Source organism: Acipenser ruthenus, chromosome 16 (genome assembly GCF_902713425.1).
Source record: "Acipenser ruthenus chromosome 16, fAciRut3.2 maternal haplotype, whole genome shotgun sequence".
NCBI lineage: Eukaryota > Metazoa > Chordata > Actinopteri > Acipenseriformes > Acipenseridae > Acipenser > Acipenser ruthenus.
Genome location: NC_081204.1, coordinates 26,635,745 through 26,658,313, shown reverse-complemented (window position 1 = coordinate 26,658,313; position 22,569 = coordinate 26,635,745). Strand labels below are relative to the sequence as shown.

Sequence of the window (22,569 nt, the reverse complement as noted above, 5' to 3'; positions counted from 1 at the left end):
TGCTCTACAGGTTTGTTGTATTTGTGGTTTAAGGGTGTATAATGGCCTATAACAATATGTTATGTAGTGAAAGCAGGTTATCTGGGGGTGGGACCTGGATTTATGGAAATTTACCAGTAGATGCCAAAAAAGGTAGACACAGAAACTAACAAGAGCTGGTTCCTCCTGGTCCTGTGTTGAGGCTCCAGCTAATGTTTATAATGGCCAGTTATTAGGACATGCCTACCATCCCACCCAGGAGTCAGGAAGGCAGGGAGTCATAAAACACTAACAACTAACAATGATCTCCCCCAGGGACAGAATCAGCCAGGAGGGCACTGAGGAGCCATGTGTTCACTTTCACACGGACATGTTTGTTGTTTTGTTTTTCATTGTATAACTCAATTTCCCAGTGGTCTTTGCTCCAGGAACATCGACCCCAAAGCTCCACGATCCCCTAAATTGTAAGACAGTACCAGTATAAAATGATCATTACCTGCAGCCACTTTAGAACCCAGGCCTCTGCTAAGTTGAAAGTGAAGCTAGTGAATTAGATTGCTGCACCGTCTAGTAAGAGATGCAATCAGCAACACATTTCATAATCGAATATTGGACAGGAAATCATCCACATTGCATTGAGAACAACACTATACTATTCAAAAGCAAGAAGCAAAATAAATATGTAGACTCTTCACAAAAAGCCTTTAAATACAGCTGAAAACATACATGTGTCATGTGCATCTTATTATAGATAATATATGACTAAAATATTACTATTAATACTATTACTAAAAAGCAAGAACACTGATTTTTTCATTTAGTTCTGACATTTCTCATCACAAAACAAATACAAACGGAAGAGCTTTAGTCTAGCAACGACATGAGGCTCCAACTGCTGCGCCGGAGCTGTTAATGGATCAATGAGGTTCTCATAATAAAAGCCATAGTGATCAGTAATTGAATAATTGTTCCATCTCTACCCCCTACTCCTCATTTAGATATTTATACAAAACTAGGAAGCAGAATATTCTGAGATGAACTGTCTTTTGTAAAAGTATCTAATAGATTAAACAATACAGAAAGAAACAGTATAGTGAGGATGTGTTACAGTACATTCTCACTCACAAAGAAAGCCTCTCTGGAGTGATTACTTTTAAATAAGTCTTTAAACTACAGTCCCAAATGATTTAAGTTACAATAGATAAAATCAGGGCTCAAAATGGAGTAATGTTCTTGTTTTTCTTTGGCATATACATGTTAAACAAAGCCCCTGGAATTCAACTTGACAGTTGTGTACAGGTATACAGCAGCAAAGCACTCTGGCCTATCTCCAAACCCTGACTGTACTAAAACACAGTCAGTGTGGTACAAATCCGTCCAACAAAAGAAGATGGTCTGTTTTTTTATTAAATATTTACAAAGGCCCACAAAGACTGACCCTTATTAATTCATCTAGGCTTTTTCGTCTCCCAGAATAGCCCCGTTTCGGAGCCTGTGTGAACCAAAAATAAATACAACATGTCACTGGCACAACAAAGCAGAGAGCTTCTTTTTTTCTCCTCCCTGAACAACCACCCTACATTTGCACAAAGATAAAGGACGTCAGGAGATATCAAACCGGGCAGAGGGAGATGACATCACCTTGCACATCTAATAATGCAGCATTTCCCAAGACAAATGCTAACTGTTTATTATCTGGGACAGTCCTACTGCTGAACTGAGATCCAAGGGCACTCACACAAATTAGCAGTCAGAGCTTTGTGGCCACTTTATTAGACGCATACCTGATACACGGATGATGGCACTAGCATTGTTTTACTTCTAGATTTTTGATTGAGTGTTTGAAGATATCGATACATTTGGTGGAACTCTTTTTTTATTGGTTCAAATATGCTATAGAAGAATTGCTGCAACCTGGTACCTGTGCTGTAGGTCACTGTAGGCCACTGGATTTAATAGGGATTAGCAGCAGCAGCAACTTTTCCTCTCCGGAGTTGTAATTGAAATATTTGCATATCCCAAATTCGTGTCTAAACAAAGAACTAAATTGTTTTTACCACACAAAATGGGGGTTGGTGATAATGTTGCTAGTGCTAATAAGAGCTAAGAAATGCAATTTTATACCCTCGGTTAGCACTCCTTTAATGGGCATGGAGAGCCCTACAGTTTGGGAAGGACATGGTTAAGCAAACCGGGCCCTCTCGCCAGAGGATGAGCCTCTTTGTTTGGCCCCATTCTGAGTATTTTTGTGCGCTAAACACCGTTTCCGAGAGAAAACCCAAAGAATGTGGCGATGAGGTCACCGATTACAGTTGGTGTTTTTCGATTCAGTGTGATACAGGGGTCAGTGAGAGAAGAGAGCAGCCTGTCAGGGTGCTGCTTCGGGGGGGGGGGGGGGGGGGTGCATGTTTGACAAGCCTCTGTCCACACGTGGAGAAGACCTGGCCATCTCCTGGGAAAAATAAACATGTTTTCTGAAAGAAATTTAATTAAACACTGAGGGCTGGGAACATGCCTCACCTCTCCCAATGCAGACTGGGAGCGGAGCACACAGATACATTGTGTGTTCAATAACCAATTGAACTAAGTATTTAAATGCAATAGAGGCATATTGCACTGCCTCATTGTGTTGCTGTTATTTGATCTGAGCAGTTCTCATGATACCTCAACACATCAAAACTACCTTCAGGGCTTTCAAGGCAATACCAGAAAGAAGGGGTAAATTCACTTTTCAGATGGTATAAATAAATATAAGAACTGACAGACATAGATTTTTGATCATCTACAAAAAATAAACACAGAAAGGGGAATAAATACCTTTATAAAATGGTACCACAGTACCACTGTAGCTTTGCCGTTTTCCCATGGTCATGGGCTTTACAATGCTTACCTACGTTTTATTATACTTCCAATATGCTTTATTACACTTTGTTATGTTTTTACAATGGTAAACTGATACAAACAGAAATCCACCAAGTGTGAAATATAGTTATTTCCACGACTGCAGCAGGAAGGATGGCACAGCTTGTGTTAAGTGGAGTTCAAACACAAAAGGGACCCTCTCTGTCCAGCATGAGGGACCTAAATAGATGTGAACCAACATGGAGATGTCTGCTTTACAGTGTAGTACCTTCCGAGCATTTTCAAAGTGACAGAAATGTATTCAACTGTCAGCCGAATCAGTGAAAATGGTACTGAAGCTAATAGCTAGAGAAGTCCAATCGGCTTCACATTTTAGGGACTGAACCTTTACAACACAGTTCCTCCTGATGGTTAAAAAATGCATTACAATGACATATTGACTTTAAGATGTGTGGCCTAAGCCTGCCTCTTAGTGTCAGGAAATGGTATTGCAGTTGTGGCTACTGAATACAGGAAAGACAATTAATATTACTTTCTTAAAGAATCTGTAAAAAAATTAATTTTAACATAGCTGAATAGCTTAGCTAAATGGTGCACCTATACACCCTTTGTGACGGGGTACATCCCGCCCCTCTGTGTATTATATTATTTCTTATATTATTATTGTTTAATTTTGTAAAAACACGCCGTTTTATAATTGTTTACAGCTTGGATTGGGTTAAAATGTCGCATTCAGATAAAATCGTGAGAACGCGTGGTCAACAGCGAGTGCTGTTGACCACGCATATATGATAAAACCCGTGCCGAATTTTGAGTGGTAAATTTTGTAAAGTTGATCCCTCGGCCATAAATTAAGACCTCTTTTTTCTCTCTTTTTTCTTTTTCCCCAGTCAATATCAAACCCCAAATGACAGACCTGGTTTGCAGCCTCTGACATGCTTGAACACTGCCCTCAGTAGTGAAATAGTAACTGTCTATTTGGAAGTAAGGCTCACAGTGCTTTCTTTACCCTACAATGATACCAGAAACCATATACATCTTAATCTCAAATACATGTTTGCTGTAAGATGTGCTTTTTTTCAAAACTGCATGTGAGAAAGATAATAGAAGAGCAGAGCAGGTAAGAATGATGACATTGTTTCATGAGCTCAACCCCTTTTAAACAAAGAGAAACAATGTGGGCATTTTCAGTGCTAATGTGGTCTATGTGGATTTTATTTATTACTGTACCACAGATTTTTTTGTGTGATTCACAGGTGTTTTCTCTGTGATCCCCATGCTAAATGCATTATTCCTGACTGGCTGTTTAATACATGCTGTGCACTCTAGTTTGTGTACAAGCTCTTCATTTATAGTTTCAGCTTCAGGTATATGCTGATTCCATGCAAATGGGTTAATACAGTTAAACTTTACCTTTTTAACCTAAACCAAAATACTTTAAAAACACCACATTTTCTGTTAAATTAAAGGGAGTGGTTAATAATTAGCATTTTATAGTATTCAGTGCAAGCGTGTTTAAAACAATGGCTATTTTTTTAAGTATTTTACTACTTTACCTACTTTTTACTTGTACAAGGTCACGCGGTCCCTACAGTACAACTTTCATCTGCACATGCGCACTGGGGCTTCTATTGCCGCAATGCTACCGCGGAGTAATACATCAGCCCTGTCTTAACCTAACACACTGAGCTCGTCAACATCTACGCGACTGGAAAATTATCCATGAACTTAAACATTTGGAGCTTAACGCGTACTGCTATTAAAAATTATTTAAGTGCGTTTTAATAATAATCCACAAAACAATGTTGAGAATTACTTAATCAACACTCTTGTGGGTCAACTATAGGGACTATATGTGTAAGCAGAAGTAGTGCCAACCTGAGCCGCCATTTCAGGAGGTCGGCATTGATAGTGCTAGAGAAATTTTAATAACGTCATATATGTATTTGCGACTTATCAGCAAAGCGGACGCGAGTGTAAATATCAGACATTTTGATATACAAAAACGAAAGTAGTAAGGATTGAAAAGTTTAGATTAATAATACACGACAATACTGGTTGGTGAAGTATACCATAGTAAATATTATTAGTTGGAAGTAGTTTATCAGCGAGATAAATAACGTACATAAAAATAGAACCCGCGGCCTCTACCGTGTGGAAGTAAACGACAAATCATCGAAACAGGAAAAAAATATTCTCTTTTATTTGTTTTCTGAATTAAAAAAAAAGTCTACAACATCGACAGAATGGCAACTTCAGTTGGCAACGTGGCTGACAGCACAGGTAAATAATATAGTAATACAATACTACTAATTATATATTTTAAATAAACTGCTTAGAAAAGGCTAGTGTGCACGTAACTTTGTTGTATATGGAGGGCAATATATGTAAGCTAGTACTAGTAGTAGCAATTGATTTGCACCAAATTTAAATAAATTCCATGGTGATGGTGACCTGTATTATAAACCGAGGCTCGGGTACAATGTATTATTAAAAGACACTAGTCTCAAGAATAAACGCAATGTTATGGTAAATTCAATATTGGCATGTCTGCATTATGGAGAGTCATACTTTGAAAATATAATTCGGGGCAAAACTGGTGTATTTATGAAATATTTAAAATCATATTCATGAAATATTTGTCTTTGCAATTCTAACCAATTTCTAAACTCACGCTGAGTTACATTTCTTTCTGATTCGAAGTAAAAACCGGAAAAATCACATCGGGTACAGCACGGCCTACTTCAAGGATCTTGACACTGTAATTGATACTTGTCTGGTTTTGGGAGTCATTTCTTTGATTGGTATTAAGTAGTATTGTGAAGTTGGAATCAGAATGTGTCAACCCTAGTTCCAGTAGTCTACCAAAAAATATGACCTACATTAAAGTATTTAATTGCAGACATTTTAGATTCCCAAATGTTGCCTATAATTCTAGATTACAGGGCGGTGACCGAAGGGTGGGTGAAAACGCAGAGAATGTGGTAGGCCCAGTTACAGGCTTTGTTTACTGCGGGGGAAAAAAATTGGCGTCTGTATGATTTCAGTGTTCAAGATACTGAACCGAAGTAGGTGGTGGTGGATCTTCATCGAGCTTTCTCGAAAATCTGCATTGTGTGGTGGCTGGGCTCCTGTGCGGGGGCCCCCTAGTACCAAGTTTACTGTAGCTGGCATCATCCATCATCATATACGTTTTGTTTCATAAGTTTCCAGTCCATCTATCAATTCTGTGTGTGTTTTATTTATTTTTATAAATCAATCACCTTTTTTTGTCCCGTTGTCTACATTCTCTGTTTGCATGACTTTGAAAGCATGTATGTATTCTAGTACTGTCCAATACAGTATTTGACAGGGATGGAAATTTCTCGAGTTACAAAGCAGTTGGAACCATTCCAGGTTTTATTGAAGCTTTGTAACTACCTTTTAAAATACTTTACTATAAATTATTTATTGCATTTATGTAGCGGTTTTTATACAGTACATAGGAAAAAAAAGAACAAACCACAAGACATTTGTATAGCATGTCACGCATACAACTGCAATAATTAGACCATTTAAATAACATTATACACAATACAAAACCAGCAAATTTGAAGTTACATTAAAACCCACTAAGATGAGAGCCATTTTATAAAAGTGTTTTTTAGTCATGACTTGAAAACTGTAACATCCCATCTTCTCTGACAAACGAAGGCGGCAGAGCATTCCATAATTTAGGAGCTCTACAAGAAAAAAATAGTTTAAGTTTTGATGAGAGACTGCAAGGGTCGAGCTCATGTAATCCCACATTTCATTTTAGTTGGTTCTGTGAACCCACTAGCATAACCTCTTCTATCTGAAATCAACATTAGAAAATTCTGTGACATCCAGTGCGTGATGTCTATAAGGCAAGTAGCTAATAACACCCAGGCAGAAGAAATTGCTGGCTTTAGGGACAAATATAGCTGGCTATCATCAGCGTAGCAATGGATGTTAACTCCGTGTCTGCGGATAGTATTGCCCAACGGTAGCACATATAATGAAAACAACAAGGGACCTAGAATGGAGCCCTGTGGAACATCCACAGACAACTTCCAATAATGCCGATTTTACCTCCCCAACAGACAAACTGAAACTTATCGTAAAGATAAGATTTAAACCAGGATAGGGCAAGGCCAAACAGGTGTACTTTGCTTTCAAGACGATTCAGTAGGATGGAATAGTGTATGTATTAACCAGCTCATCTACCGATAAGCACTCAAGAGAGCGTTAACCCAAGCTTAGACGTGTCTAATTGAGTTCATAAAGCCTGGAAAAGCTCAAACTGCCAAGCAGTCAGGAGCAACTTGTTTCCACTGTGAGCACCTGATCACTAACCTTCTGTGTTCTAACACTCTTAAGGAAATCTATGCTACTAATGCAACATTACAAACTGATTGCTTAAAGCAGGGGAAACCATATATTGACAGCACTTATTTTTAATTTTAAATATCAGATATTTATAGAATGCTAAATTATATGCATAGCCATGCAGTACTTTTTGCTACATTGTCTTTGTATGCCAACTTTCAAATCCACTTGTGCTGTCCTGCTTATATACTTTGAGATGCAACCAGGGGATGACACTAGGCTGTTGCACAGCTACAGTGTCTTATGAGCACAGTAGTGTACTGGTTGGGCATTATCTATCTCTGGCCTGTATGAAGAGCTGCAGTGTTAAGTTAATTATTTTATTTATGAATTCATCATTCTCCAGTTTTATTTTAACAGCATGTTTTTTGTGCTTGTTTTGTTTTTCCATTCTAGTTGGTTGTATTTGTTTCCATTCTCTAACTTGTTGTTTTCCCCTTGGATGTGTTGGTGACTGCTCCAGAACCAACCAAACATGTGCTTTCATTCCAAGGGTTGGCAGAGCTGGCACATCGTGAGTACCAGTCTGGTGATTTTGAGGCTGCAGAGCGACACTGCATGCAGCTGTGGAGACAAGAGCCGGACAACACAGGTGTTCTGCTGCTGCTGTCCTCTATCCACTTCCAATGTCGTCGACTTGACAGGTATAAAGTGGAAATACTTAGGTTCACTTTACAAGCTGTGTTTCTATGTATGTTTGCCGTGCTAGGACACTGTGCTTTGAGTGCAATTCTAAACAATTCTTTCTGTCCCGCAGGGCATTGGGGTGCTTTCGTCTTAATCTTTTCACCTGCTCTCTGTTTTCTACACTGGTATTTTGACTATTATGAAGTACTCCATACTTTTTTTCTGTTTTTGTCGCTCACTGGCATGCTCATTCTCTCTTTCTCTCTACACAATACTGGTTTGTACTTGTTTTTGCTTTAACCTTTCACAATACTAAACTTCACTGTTAACTACTTTTAAATAACTTTTGTTTTGAAGAGCAGCAGGTAAGTCTTTTGAAATACACTGCACTGTTGCATAGGCACGTAAAGGGTTCAAGAACATTACAAATGTCAGACTGATGTGATGTCATGTCTACCTGCTGTTCAGTTTCATCCAACTCTTGGGCAAGTAGCAGTTTCAACTCAACCCTTGTAAAACCCTAGGTTTTAACTTGTGGGGACTTGCAGCTTTATTCAACCAGGTCTGTCCTCCCATTGCAGGTCGGCACATTTCAGCACTCTGGCTATTAAGCAGAACCCGATGCTGGCTGAGGCTTACTCCAACCTGGGTAATGTGTACAAGGAGCGTGGGCAGTTACAGGAGGCTATTGAGCACTACCGGCATGCATTGAGGCTCAAACCGGACTTCATCGATGGATACATCAACCTGGCGGCAGCACTAGTGGCAGCAGGAGACATGGAGGGAGCTGTGCAGGCTTATGTGTCTGCTCTTCAGTACAACCCGGTTAGTACCAAGTATCATACAGTCCACTCGGTACTGACCCTCCCTAGAATTGTATGCACTAGCAAATCTTGCAGTACCTGTATTGTATAATGTGCAGTTTAATGCAACGGTGCTAATGCCCTTTTAAAGTATGCTCTCTTTTTGCACATAAAAAAGGAACATCATTTGGTAATTTACATTTTTGTTATTAACACTTGTCCACAAATTAAGATTTGCTGCAAAGCATTAAATTGCTCTTTCTCTCAGCCAGCAATTTAATGCCTTGTCACATCTGTTCTTTGTGTTTTGGGTTGAGAAAGCAGAGTTAAGATGTTCAGCATTATTTTAATTGTGTTATAATAATTTCTAACTGCTGTATTTGATTTTATTTTTTGTTGTTTTTCTCCAGGATTTGTATTGTGTTCGCAGTGACCTAGGGAATCTCCTCAAAGCCCTGGGTCGCTTAGAAGAAGCTAAGGTAGGTCCTGCCTGGTTGAAATTTTAGCTTTATTTTTTTTTTTTATTTGAGAGAAGAAAAAAACATGCACACAATCAGCCAGCTGAATAGCTCAGTAATTCACTGTTGAGGAAACGTGTGACGATCTCTCCCTAAGGATGAGGTAATCGAATGCGGTTTCTGAATTGCAGAACTGATGCAAACCTGGACACAAGCCTCGATGCACAGCCAGCTCCCCACCCCTCCTTCCTTGTCACTATATTCTTAGCAGGGTAAAAAAAATATATATCCTGCCCTGCACCCCTAACTAAAGTAGGGTTCCCTCAGCCCTTCAAACAGATGGCCAGCCTGTTTCTGAATGTGAACCCTCTTAATCCAGATATATCTTTGCTCAGCATAGGACAACATGGCTGCTGGAGATAAGGGCAGAAAACACTTGGCTCCTGTGAGATAAAAAAGGAATTTGCATAAGACTTTTGACACACATTTATAATGCCAGTGTGTATTTTTTTTAAAAATAGACCCGCCCCGTCCCTGAAAGCTAAGTTAAAGCGCCTGTATTTTAAGACCTCACTATTCCCATTAGCCACTCCACTTCAACATCTGACATCCAGAGCCTGCCAAACAGGAAGAAAGGCTAGTAAAATCTAATATCCATATCCATTCATATATAAAAATAAAGACAAGTTCCAGATTGAGCTTGGAAGGATGGTGCTGGTTTGGTCTTGTGATAAAATGGACTGATAAATATAGTAATTTGCAATAAGAAATAAGATGGCTTCTAGCCCCATTAGGAAGAAATTGAGTTTTCTGTCAACCAAAAGCAGCAAACAAAACAAAAACTAAAGATAATATATTATGGCAAAAGCTTTTGCTGCTTGGCTTTTTAGATGCCATTAGAGTGGGAGTAGTGTGAACTTAGTGGAATTGGCTGTTGTGTTTTATTTACTCTCCTGGTTACAAGCCATCTTATACAGTGCCACAGGGGTGAGGAACGGGGAGGAGCCTGAGGCAGTCTGTCCGACTGCACCCCTCTGATCTGTCGTTCCGAGCCCCGCGCGCCCGCACAGGGACCTGTGGAGTGTACGCGCAGAGTAGCTGTCTGTTTGAGGACCCAGGCGTGCAGCCGAGGGGCTGAGTTGGGATTGGCTGAGCCTGCCAACTCCAGCCAATCCTGTACTTGCTTTTCTTTGGTTTCAATGCCCTGCATTTACAAAAATAAATCATTTTAAAGTAAAAGAACATTGACATGTGCTGGCCTTTTACATTTCTGCTACCTGCCCCCCCTCCCCCCTTACATTTATGGCCTGAAGCTGTCAATAGTTTTCATTGAATCTTTGTTAAATTACAAAAGAAAGGACTAGATTTCCATCTTGGGGAAAACTTTGGTGTGGGAGAGTCAATGCTTTTCATGTAAAGCTAACCAAAAAAAGGGCTGACTTTCTATTGGTATTTGTAAAAAGGTCCCCTTATTGAATGTGATGAGTTTGTGCCCATTCTCATTGAGCCAAGCAGACAGCTAACATCATTTTGCACTTCACTGCACGCTTCAGAGCGACTGGGATAGTGAGAGAGTGCGCACGCAGCAAGCACTGACCTCTTTATTTCAGAGCTGTGGAGGCATCTAGATTCAGTTTTAAATATTCCAGTTTCTATCCATTGGCCAGGATTCAAGAACAGGACAGAAAATAATGCAGGTATTACGTACACAAGTGCAAAAACATAAGATTTATTGATTGATTATTCGTAATAATTACATGTGGTCAGTTCATTTGGGAAGATCAAGCCAGCCAACCCCCTCCTTTTGTATAAGTGAAATTAAATGTGTTTGTTTAAAATTGACAATGAGAGCCTTTCTTCCTACCCTCCCCCTTTCCAAGTACATGCCCCCTACCATTTCCTTTTCTTTTGAAAAAGTCAAATCCATTTCTTACTGCATGAATGGAAACCTAAAAGACGGAAACTTCTAGAGAAACAAAAAAATAGTAGCTTTGTTTTTTTTGTTTGTTTTTTATTTGTTTTTTTTCTGTGTATTTCGAAAGAAAGATACTGTACTATTTGCAGACTCTTACTAACGCTCTTGTTTTCTTATTTTGTCTCTTTTGGTGTTTTCACGACTGATATTGTTATTTAGAAGGTTTCAGGTGGGTGAAACTATTCCAGCGTAGGTGCCTCGCTGAAAGGAACTCTAGGGCAGCATCACTCCTCACCTCCTCTTCCAGCTCCGGCCGCCCCCGACAAAGTCGAAAAATATGGTAACGGGTTTGTAACTGCCACGAAAAGAAACAAATACACTTCACTCCATGCCTGAATTCTTCTATCTTGTGGCTTCTAAAACATAACAAGTAATTAAAAACAGTAGTATACTTTTTGTTTCTTTTTTAAATATTAGTAGCCATGTAAAAGCCTTAAGATAAATTGGCAGTAGTTAAACAGTATACAAAAAAAGCAACAACAACAAAAAAACCTTCTAACTCTCCAGCTTGTTAATTATTTTTTCCTTTTTTTTTTTTTTTCTTTATTTGGACTTGCAGTGTTCTGCTGGGCTGATGCGCTGTGAGTCTGCAGTAACGCAAAGGCTGCGCAGCGAATATTGCTCAAAGCGTACGCATGCGAAAAATCTCTGCACTGGAAACTGCAGACTGGGCATGCAGTCTTGGGCTAGCATGGCACCCAGCGGCCTTCCAGTAAACTGAGGAACATTTGGCTGGTCAAGGAGATTAGAACACAGTGCCTAAATAGCGAAGAGAACAAATCTCCAAAACTAAATCTCCCTTAAACTTGGTGTGCGACAAATTCTCATGCACTGGAGCTGTGGTTTTGTGACAGCTCCTAAGTAGGCTTTACATCATGTCCCATAAGCTGGAAGTACAGAGTGTGTGCCTAACTGGTTTGGGGTTTCTGCACCGAATCTGTGGTTTACTTGCAGAGTCTGCGATTGCGCCAGCGAAGCGGCATTTAGAGTGGCCTGCGCAGCGAGCGAGCGGCAAATGCGCCAGCGTGGGTTTTTGCGCCTGCATTACAGGGACCGTTACCCTCGCACAGAACTTGCATTTGAGGTTGTGAATTGATCACTTAATGGAAAAAAATCTATTCATGGTGGTTTTTACTAATCCCTTGCAGATGAACTTTCAAGCATTAAACCAGTTGAAATGAAAATTGTCTTTGCTTAACAATTTAAAATATAAATTTATTTTGTTAATTCTACACTTGGGAACACTGGTAATCCATGGAACCAATATAATAAACCATCTTACTTGAATGTTGGAAATTTAATAATAGTTCCTGTATAACTGGAGAATGCAAGCTGCTACTCCAAAACTTGCTCCATAACTAAAGAATGTGTGCCTGTGCCTGGGTGCAGGTCGGATCAGCGCAGCGTAGGAAAAAGCAAACAGCTTAGCGCGGCAGTGACATACGTGCGCAAGCTAGCCTATGCTGCAGGCTCACTTTTTGCTTTTTGGAGAATGAATACTAATAGCTGTTTTTTTTTTCTCTTTTTTTATTCAATCTCCTATTGTTTTTGAAAATCTACACCTCCACCTTTCTTCTGCTCCTCTGGTTTCATTGTTAACCCATCAAGGCCTGTTACCTGAAAGCTATTGAGACTCAGCCAAACTTTGCTGTGGCTTGGAGTAACCTGGGCTGTGTCTTTAACGCCCAGGGAGAGATCTGGTTGGCCATTCACCACTTTGAAAAGGTAAGCAGAAAAGCTAGAAGATAAGGATGCAATTTTTAACTTGTGGTATTCTTTCCACAAAGATCTGTTTTTGTGCATGGGGTACTGAATTTATTTGTCCACCAAATATACAAGTACAGGAGTCACTTTAGCATGTGAATAAGAGACAGTCTAATCAGAATTGAAATGAAAGGAACACACAAAAAGCAATCTAGGAAATGGCTAGTGGTGTTTAATATTAATTTTAAGATGGTAGCAGGATTTTAAAGATGACAAGTTTACTGACTTAATGTTGTGTCCTGAATAACATGTAAACTGATTTTGTTTTTCAGGCTGTAACTTTAGATCCCAATTTCTTGGATGCCTATATTAACTTGGGCAACGTGCTGAAAGAAGCCCGCATTTTTGACAGGTATTTTTTATGCACCTGTTGAGTTTTTTTTAGCTTGTGCTAATTTTAAACTCTTCCCCTTTTTTGAAGGCAGATACCCAAGTATTTTCTCATTTTCTCCTATAGAGCTGTTGCTGGTTACTTGCGAGCTCTCAGTCTGAGCCCAAACCATGCTGTGGTGCATGGGAACCTGGCATGTGTTTATTATGAACAGGGCTTGATTGACCTAGCCATTGATACGTACCGTCGTGCCATCGAGCTGCAGCCACACTTCCCTGATGCCTATTGTAACCTGGCCAACGCCCTCAAGGAGAAGGGCAATGTAAGAAACTACACGGTGTGTGTGTGTTCAGACAGCTGTAAAGGAAGCATTTGTATGTGTCTTATAAAAATAAAAACATCCACATGCATGTTTGAGTGTGGGTATATTGTAAGCATGTGTGTTTTCTTTTTATTAATTTGTAGCAAGGATGTGGTTTTTGGGGATCCTAATGTGAATTTCTCTTCAGGTTGCTGAAGCAGAGGAGTGTTACAACACAGCTCTACGACTGTGTCCCACCCATGCCGACTCCCTCAATAACCTGGCCAACATCAAGAGGGAGCAGGGCAACATAGAGGAGGCAGTGCGGCTCTACAGGAAAGCCTTAGAGGTAAGGCACAGAGTGCTGAATGTGCCCTGGCTTTTAAGACTGGGAGAGTGCATGCTGTACTTCTAAATCTGGGCAAATCCGCACCAAGAGGGATGTTGTGGCTGGGATTGTGATCCTCAGCAGTGCCAGAGTAATGCCCACATGGCAGGTAGCTGCAGTCCTGACACCTCTCCTTGTATATGGGGGCCATTTTAGAAGAATGCATATTCAACCAGTTTATGTCTGTGCTGCTACTGGTGTCTTTTGAAATCGAGGGACCTATTAAAGTATAGAATGTACTCCAACTTTTGTTAATTTTACTAAACTCGAAACAGGTTTTACTGTGAGCTTCGTCAGTCACTCCTGAGACTAATTAGTAGAGATGAAAGGGAAAACATTTTCTGCAAGGGATTGTCTGTCTTTCAAATATTTGGTGTGAGTTTGCAATGAATACTAGAATTACTATACAGTAAATAATGTTGCTTAAATTTGTGTGTATTTCGCCTTGGTTCTCTTAAACAAAATGTTTCTTTGGTTACAGGTGTTCCCAGAGTTTGCAGCAGCGCATTCAAACTTGGCCAGTGTATTGCAGCAGCAGGGCAAGCTGCAGGAGGCACTAATGCATTACAAGGAGGCCATCAGGTATGGAAACAAACACTTCAATACAGTTCAACAGATGAATAGCTGAGTGAAGGACACAAAGAACCATACCCTAATTGCTATTGTCAGACTGTTTTTAAAATTTTGCCCTACATTGGTGGTGTACAAAATGAAAAGCTGTAAATGTTTAATCCTTGTTTTATTTTCTCCTACAGAATAAGCCCTACCTTTGCTGATGCCTATTCCAACATGGGCAACACCCTGAAAGAGATGCAAGACATTCAGGGAGCTTTGCAGTGTTACACACGGGCCATCCAGATAAACCCTGCCTTTGCAGATGCACACAGCAATCTTGCCTCCATTCATAAGGTACTTTGTTCAGGGGCAAAATGTTCTTCATTTTGTTGTGGTCTGAAGGCTAACTAGTTTCCTTGGATTCAAAACCAGCCAGAATGAACTTCCTGGCACTAATGTACTTGGAATCCAATATTGGAAGCACCATAGAATATTACTTCAATATAGCAACTAGGGAGGGGAAATTGTAGTGTCTTAAACCTTTCAGAAATCAACTAGCAACTGGTTTTGTGCGCTCCGATTAGCACCGTTAATATTAGGTAAGGTAGTAAGATGCAGCTATTTCACAATGAGCATGGTTGCAGTAGTCATGTTGAAAATATGATCTGTAATTGGCAAGAATAGTCTGAGGGAGATTTTAAACTGTATAGAGTATTGACAAATCTGTCTTTCAGGACTCTGGAAATATCCCTGAAGCCATTGCTTCTTATCGGACAGCGCTGAAACTGAAGCCTGATTTCCCAGATGCTTACTGTAATCTGGCACACTGCCTGCAGGTATGTTAAGGGTTGAATCCTTTACTGTTCTTGATTTCAAATGTGTAGTAATGCAAAATGGGTTAGACTTCAGTGCCCCAGATGTTGTTTTTTCTGTCCGCAGCAATCACTCCCGGAAATGTAACGGCAGTAGTAATTTTAAATTGCTTATGAACTGCAGTGGTTAATTTGTGAAAGTAAAATAAGTCACGAATTGTACAATTACTTTATTTCTGGGTGAAATATTGCAAGGATCCCTTGTCAGAATAATGAATGTAGTTGTATTGTCACTACGTTGAATCCTGTTCATAGATTGGGTGCATATAACAACAAACTCATCCACAAGCTCTCCCTATTCTAACTGTGTCTCTTCCCTCAGATTGTCTGTGACTGGACTGATTATGATGAGCGAATGAAAAAGCTGGTGAGCATTGTGGCTGATCAGCTTGACAAGAATCGTCTGCCCTCTGTGCATCCTCACCACAGCATGCTGTACCCGCTGTCTCATGCCTTCCGCAAGGCCATTGCAGAGCGGCACGGGAACCTGTGCTTGGACAAGGTAAGGACTGGACTTCCATCAGTATTTAAAGCACATTTCTGTATGTATCGACCAAAAGTCGAGGTGTGTGTGTGAAAACATTGTGTTCTGTTGACAGGGAGTTGATTTCCTGCACTTGTTTCTAAACTGTATTGCTCTCTTATTGAGACTCCTCATTGTGGAGTATGCTGTGGGATGCTAAAGTTTCCAGTAGTTTTACAATTTTTTTTTCTCTACAGATAAATGTTCTTCACAAGCCACCTTATGAGCACCCGAAGGATTTAAAGGTCAGCAACGGCCGTCTCCGTATTGGTTATATCAGCTCTGATTTTGGTAACCATCCGACCTCCCATCTTATGCAGTCCATCCCTGGCATGCACAATTCAGAGAAATTTGAGGTGAGAGAGGAGGGAACGGCACCTGTTCTCTACTGGGTCATTGCTTTTTGAGGTTTATTTTTTTTAAATGATGTCAAGTTGATCTTAGGGTAATCTCTATCTTTTGGTCTGTCGTCCTCAGGTGTTCTGTTATGCGCTCAGTCCTGACGATGGCACTAATTTCCGTGTGAAAGTGATGGCTGAGTCGCACCATTTCACAGACCTGTCCCAGGTAAAGACGACTAACTGTTTACAATTAAAAATATTAATAATCATCCAAAAATAATTAAAAGAAGCATAAAATATTGTCCTGTCATTCCCCAGATACCTTGTAATGGAAAGGCAGCAGACAGAATTCACCAGGATGGGATTCACATTCTTATCAACATGAACGGATACACCAAGGGGGCGCGCAATGAGTTGTTTGCTCTGCGTGCTGCACCGTTACAGGTAACACTGCTGAATATTGTACATTGTAGCCCATAAATGCAATTTCTGTAGTTTTCTACTCCAAAACAGATCTAGTTAATGCTGCCAGACCATTGAAACCAAATTCTTTTAGATACTTTTCACTTATATTTGATAGTCCAGCCTCCAACATGCCGATTAGCACAAAATCACTGCTCTCTTGACAGACGTGGCATGTTGTTTTTTTTCGGTGATTTTCTTTATTGCTTTTATTCAAGCTTGCAATTCAACAGCTCAAATCACTCCATATCCAGTGTCCAATCAACTGTCTTACTAATTAGGTGATTAAGTGTATATGCTTCAGTCATAGTCACTCAAGCGTGTCATGGTCAAGGATGAATGATAGTGATTTTTTTAAAAAAATAAAGAAAAAAAATCGTCAATGTCCATCATTTATATACTTGATGCCCAGTATAGTATGCAGCTGCATTTGTGTTTGTTTTGTTTTTTTTGGTCAGGTTTAGTAATAGGTAATGCTTTAATTTAAATCTTATTTTACAGGCGATGTGGCTGGGATACCCTGGAACAAGTGGTGCGCCCTTCATGGATTACATCATCACTGATAAAGAGACGTCTCCAATAGAGGTGGCAGAACAGTATTCTGAGAAACTGGCTTACATGCCCAACTCTTTCTTCATTGGGGACCATGCCAACATGTTCCCACACCTCAAGGTAAAGTCTTGGGATTTGATCTGGCACGGTAAACTTGGGAGTACAGAGGTTGTTTCTCTTTTGGGTAACGTTCTTATTTTGTCCTTTCAGAAAAAGGCAGTGATTGATTTCAAGTCTAACGGACAAATTTTTGACAATCGCATTGTTCTAAATGGGATTGATCTGAAGGCCTTTCTGGACAGCTTACCTGATGTGAAGGTGATCAAGGTGTGAAGAATTTTTTTTTTTCTTTCATTTTATTATCAGAGTATGACTTGTGTGTTACTTACTGCTGTATCCCCTTTACAGCTGAAGTGTCCTGATGGCCAGGAAAGTGACAGCAACTCTGCCCTCTCAATGCCAGTCATCCCCATGAACACGGCTGCTGAGGCCATCATTAACATGATCAACCAAGGCCAGATCCAGGTCACTATTAATGGCTTCACTGTAAGCAATGGGCTGGCCACAACGCAGGTAAATATCCCTGTTAAATACAGAGCTATCGTAGTGCACATGTTGACTGCAGCTTAGAGTGCTTTGCAAAAACAAACTTCCAAGTTCCCATATTTTGTTACCAGATTTACATTGCATATTTTCTGACATAACCACAGATTAATAACAAGGCAGCGACTGGTGAGGAGGTCCCTCGCACCATCATTGTGACAACACGTTCTCAGTACGGGTTGCCTGAGGATGCAATTGTGTACTGCAACTTCAACCAGCTGTATAAGATTGATCCCCAGACTTTGCAGATGTGGGTGAATGTGAGTATTTAGAGCTCATTTTTACTTGTTTACCAGTTTTTGGTACCAAGATGCATAGAAGCAAAATATGTTTTATGATTTAAGATGACATGATAAGTGTTCCTTGTAATATTGAACAGAGGAGATTACTGTGTGTTTGTTTTCTTGTAGATCCTGAAGCGTGTGCCAAACAGTGTGCTGTGGCTGCTGCGATTCCCTGCAGTGGGGGAGCCCAACATTCAGCAGTATGCCCAGAACATGGGACTTCCGGCCAACCGCATCATCTTCTCCCCTGTTGCGCCAAAGGAGGAGCATGTGCGCAGGGGTCAGCTGGCAGATGTTTGCCTGGACACCCCACTTTGCAACGGGCACACCACAGGCATGGATGTGCTGTGGGCTGGAACACCAATGGTCACCATGCCAGGTAGGGACATAGCTTGCATATTGCATAGCTCGGTGTTGTGCTGTGTTAATATTTTACAGTTTAAGAAATCAAAGTAATTTCAGATGCACTGCTTTGTCCTTTTTAGAAGTAATTTGTTAGCAAAGAAACTCCATCTTTTTTAAACATTATCTGGTGGGGATACTATCTTTGGCTAGAAGTGCACTCGAGTAAAGGCACATCCAGTTGCTTTGACCACTTGAACCACAACTCCAGATATTAAAATGAATATATATGCATGTCAGGTACCAGATTTAAATTGTGAATTAAAATAAAACATAAATCGGTGCTCAATCTCCATTAACTCTTTAAGCCTGTGTGCCAGTCAAACAGTCAAATAAGACGTTTCATATATACTTTTGTTTTTTATGAACAATAGAGAACAAGCATTATGCACAATAGCAACAAGTGCAGTGAATAAAGAATGTTTGTAAACAGTAATAGAAAACAAGATCTGAAGAACAAACTATATAAACAATATGACTGTGACTATTGCAAAACGTACATTACATCAGCTATCAATACGCCATTTCAGTTCCTTTTTATTTTGTCTACTTCAATGTGAAGTACTCGCTTGTTTGGTGCAAACTCACCTTTCAGGTTTAAAAAAAAAAAAAAAAAAAAAAAAAAAAAACTTTCAAAGTTATTGTTTTCAAAATCATCATGCATTAAACTTGTTCTTTACTTCTGATGTCCGAATCAATCTTGTATATACTTCTGCATTAGTTAAATGCTTGGAGTTGGTGTTTGGTGTAGATTTGAAAATGTTTGTGAAGTAGATTGCTTTTCCTGTTTTATCTTGAAGTTTTTTTTTTTAGTTCTGGTAGGACAAGTCTGGAAACAGTCAGTCATCAGCTGTGGAAAGATGTTTCTCCCAGGTAATTTTTCCCCTCAAGGTGTCATTCTTAATATTCCCAACTCCAAGCAGTTGATTCTAACATAGGGTTTTAATTTAGGCAGTGGTGTTCTGGGTGGCCTGATTTAACGCTCTTAAATGCATACCTAACTGTATTGTTGGTTTAAAAAAACTGCAATGAAATAGGACTATTATGATTACCATTCCACTAGCATTGATGACCCAAGTATCAAACTGTTTTAAATTGGTATCAGGATATATTCTGTTTTATGTAGGTACTAATAGGTATTTGTTGATAAAGCTATATGTTTATAGTTGGGAATAGGGAATAATGTACCTAGATGGTTTCCAGTGTTAACAACAATCCTTTTTTCCAGGAGAGACTCTGGCATCCCGAGTAGCTGCATCCCAACTCACCTGCCTTGGCTGCACGGAGCTCATTGCTCAAAACCGCCAAGAATACGAGGATGTGGCAGTCAAACTGGGAACAGATATGGAGTAGTAAGTCCTCTAACACTAAGGAGCAAAACGTACTCCTTTTTTATTTGAGAACTATATTGTTGACCAGCTGTCCTGTTCTCTCTCACCAGCTTGAAGAAGATCCGAGCCAAGGTGTGGAAGCAGCGTATCTGCAGTCCGCTTTTTAACACCAAGCAGTACACCATGGAGCTGGAGAAGCTCTATCTACAGATGTGGGAGCACCACAGCGCTGGAAATAAACCTGAACATCTTCTCAAACCCAAAGCACTGGAGACCACTGAGACCGCTTGAGCAGGGACACTGCAACAGCGGGTTTCCCAGCATGTCCTTACATCCTCCTTTTTGTTTTTGTTTTTTATTGCATACACTTTTTCCTGCAGCCTTGTTGAAAGAGACTCAATTTGCCAGAGAGCTTTCCAGCTGCAAAGGGGTTCCTCTTTTTTTAACTGAAATTTCAACTCCTAACCTGCTGATTTCCCCTGAAGATGGGAGCCTTTTCATAGCCTTTCAAATGGGGGGAAACTACACGTTTACCCTGTTAAGAAATTGTGCTGTTTTCTGTATGATCCAGGATAACCACCAACCCCCCCCCCCCCCCCCCCCCCCCCACTCCCAATTTGTAAATCTTCAACGTAAAAGCGGATGTAATAACACTTTATGTCTCTTAAGTTGGACTGTTCGTGAACATAATATATCCCACAGTAAAATAGTTTTTTTTTATTGATGTGTTGAAACACTTTTTCATCTGGGCACGGAATAAACAAATACTAATCTATTGCTTATGGGAGTCCCTCTAAATAATTGCCACTTGGCTCTGCCAGGCTTCCAGTGCAGGTCACCTTCCTCAAGTTAATGCCCATGCTGTACTCTTCTGGTTGGTATTTATTTGGTGGGGGAAGTGGGGAATAGTCAAACTCTCCCTATGTCAATTTCTATTCAGCATTTACTGTACTGTATAGAATGCATCTTTCATTAGTCCAAAGGTTTAAATCACTGAGAGGATTCATCTCTGGTCAGAGATTTAGTGTTGCTATTTAGTCCAGGCTTTTTTGTTAACAATCCCATCTTGCAATCCATGCTTCTTGTGGAAGGGCCCAGGTAAGTATTTTTAAAACCTGATTTTTTAAATTTTTTTGCTTTTCAAAATTCATCAATATTTTTGCAGTTTGAGACTTGGTGTACCTTTTTGTTGCACTGGCTTTTGATAAGAACTACACTGGAAAACTACAATATAAGTATGCAACTTATCTTTTTGTTTTGGAGAAATGTTTATAGAGAGTGTTCAAATCATTTTGTCTTTTGAATGTGTTTAAGACTAGCCCTGTGTACATTAGTGCTTATTTCTACAGAGGCCAGAAGCTTGCGTGCGCGGTTCTTTTTTTTTTTTTTTGCCAGATCTAGCTAGGCCACTGGGGTCTGTACTTCGGTGTTTTCTTTGAAAATCTACACGCAGACTTCCCACATGATCTGAAAGATGTCTGCACCACCAAAAACGTTATATAGGGTACAGATGTTTAGCCTGAAAGCCCTGGAACCTGCAGCATTCAGTGCATACAAGCTAAGCCACCAACAGCCTAAAATGATTTGGAAATGCATAATCGCTATCTAAATACAATAGAAAAGCTACTGTTGAACATCACATTTCTGGTTTGTTATTGGTGGTCATTTTATTGAATGCAACACGGACTGTTTGTACATGTTTTGAAATGCATTTCTAGGAAACGGGAGTCGGCAGATTTAGCGGCTGGCAGGTCCAGTTTTCCCCAATATACATGTAAATGTATTTTTTTTGTATTGGAGGGACTCTTGAAATAACCCTGCAGTTTTAAATGGTAAATAAATTTGTGTTTTTCCAGTGCAGTCGTATCAGCCATGTTAAACTGTGCTTGTCATGCAAAGGCAGGGCCTGGACTTCAAAGACATTTTAAAATGTGCCGCTGTAAATAGATGATTGGAAAAAAATATGGTGGGTGTGTGATTATTATTATTATTATTATTATTATTATTATTATTATTAATACCGCTGTAAATAGAGATAATTGGAAACAAATTTGGTGTTTGTGTCATTATTATTAAAGTTGTCTTTTATATGACATTTTATTCTAGAGCATATTTTATATCAATGCTAATAAAATATTTTAAAAAGCATCCATTGTAAATGCCAGGGTTATAAAGGATTGTTTGTTTTAAATTCCAAACAATGCTGGGCAATCCATTGCAAGAGGGGTGAAATAATACCGTTTGCTAATGGTATTACCTATTGCTACTGAAAGATGGCTGAGAGGTGCCTTTCAAGTCTCTTAAGATGGTCCTAATAGGATATTTTCAGTATATGACATGAAGGGAAAAAAATGTGTTTAATTTTACATACACATCCTTTGAGAAGTAGCTAACCAAATACTTTAATAAATCATACACTGATGCACTAGACCAGTGTAACGATGTGCAACCAACCAACTATTCAGCAACAATCATGTTAAAGCAGACAGATCTTAGTTATTGCACATCAGGCATGTTACAATGACTGCTTTCACAACGCGGCTCATCCCGCCGCAGCTGCATTAACACATCCTCCCCGGTGGTTCCTGGAATGGCAACGTTTGCAGAAAAACGCCACCGACAAGTTCTAATTACAAAGGAATTGCATCCTCCATGTATAGTAAAGGCACATTAACCGTGAAAGTGATTATTTGTAGGTGTGGAAGTTTAACAAAACAGCTTACCTTCGTTTTATTTAAAATTCATATTACTTTGATACATTTATTTA

The 22,569-nt window shown here is 39.7% G+C and overlaps 1 protein-coding gene across 5 annotated transcripts; it reads left to right on the top strand.

The window, feature by feature from the left end:
• Window positions 1-4,535: 4,535 nt before the first annotated feature.
• On the top strand, window positions 4,536-21,897 carry LOC117412666 (UDP-N-acetylglucosamine--peptide N-acetylglucosaminyltransferase 110 kDa subunit). Of its 5 annotated transcripts, none has more exons than XM_034021209.3 (23): window positions 4,536-5,124; window positions 7,694-7,874; window positions 8,439-8,682; window positions 9,071-9,139; window positions 12,702-12,818; window positions 13,130-13,209; window positions 13,315-13,510; window positions 13,698-13,838; window positions 14,359-14,459; window positions 14,633-14,786; window positions 15,167-15,268; window positions 15,627-15,806; window positions 16,025-16,183; window positions 16,305-16,394; window positions 16,487-16,612; window positions 17,132-17,302; window positions 17,393-17,509; window positions 17,591-17,755; window positions 17,893-18,045; window positions 18,196-18,448; window positions 19,285-19,344; window positions 19,700-19,823; window positions 19,913-21,897. In XM_034021209.3, exons 1-23 carry the CDS (start codon window positions 5,088-5,090, stop codon window positions 20,091-20,093), a joined length of 3,201 nt encoding a protein of 1,066 aa, XP_033877100.1. In that variant the 5' UTR covers window positions 4,536-5,087; the 3' UTR covers window positions 20,094-21,897. The 5 variants fall into 5 exon arrangements, with proteins under 5 accessions (XP_033877100.1, XP_033877099.1, XP_033877102.1 ...); XM_034021208.3 differs by having other exon boundaries at window positions 13,315-13,525; XM_034021211.3 differs by having other exon boundaries at window positions 4,537-5,124; window positions 7,724-7,874.
• Window positions 21,898-22,569: the final 672 nt, after the last annotated feature.

Coding starts and splice junctions, on each gene's coding strand:
- LOC117412666 (XM_034021208.3), top strand. CDS start 5,088: ATGGCAACTTCAGTTGGCAACGTGGCTGACAGCACAG. Junction 16,184..16,304: donor ACAATTCAGAGAAATTTGAG/GTGAGAGAGGAG, acceptor TGTCGTCCTCAG/GTGTTCTGTTATGCGCTCAG. Junction 17,756..17,892: donor ATGGGCTGGCCACAACGCAG/GTAAATATCCCT, acceptor ACATAACCACAG/ATTAATAACAAGGCAGCGAC.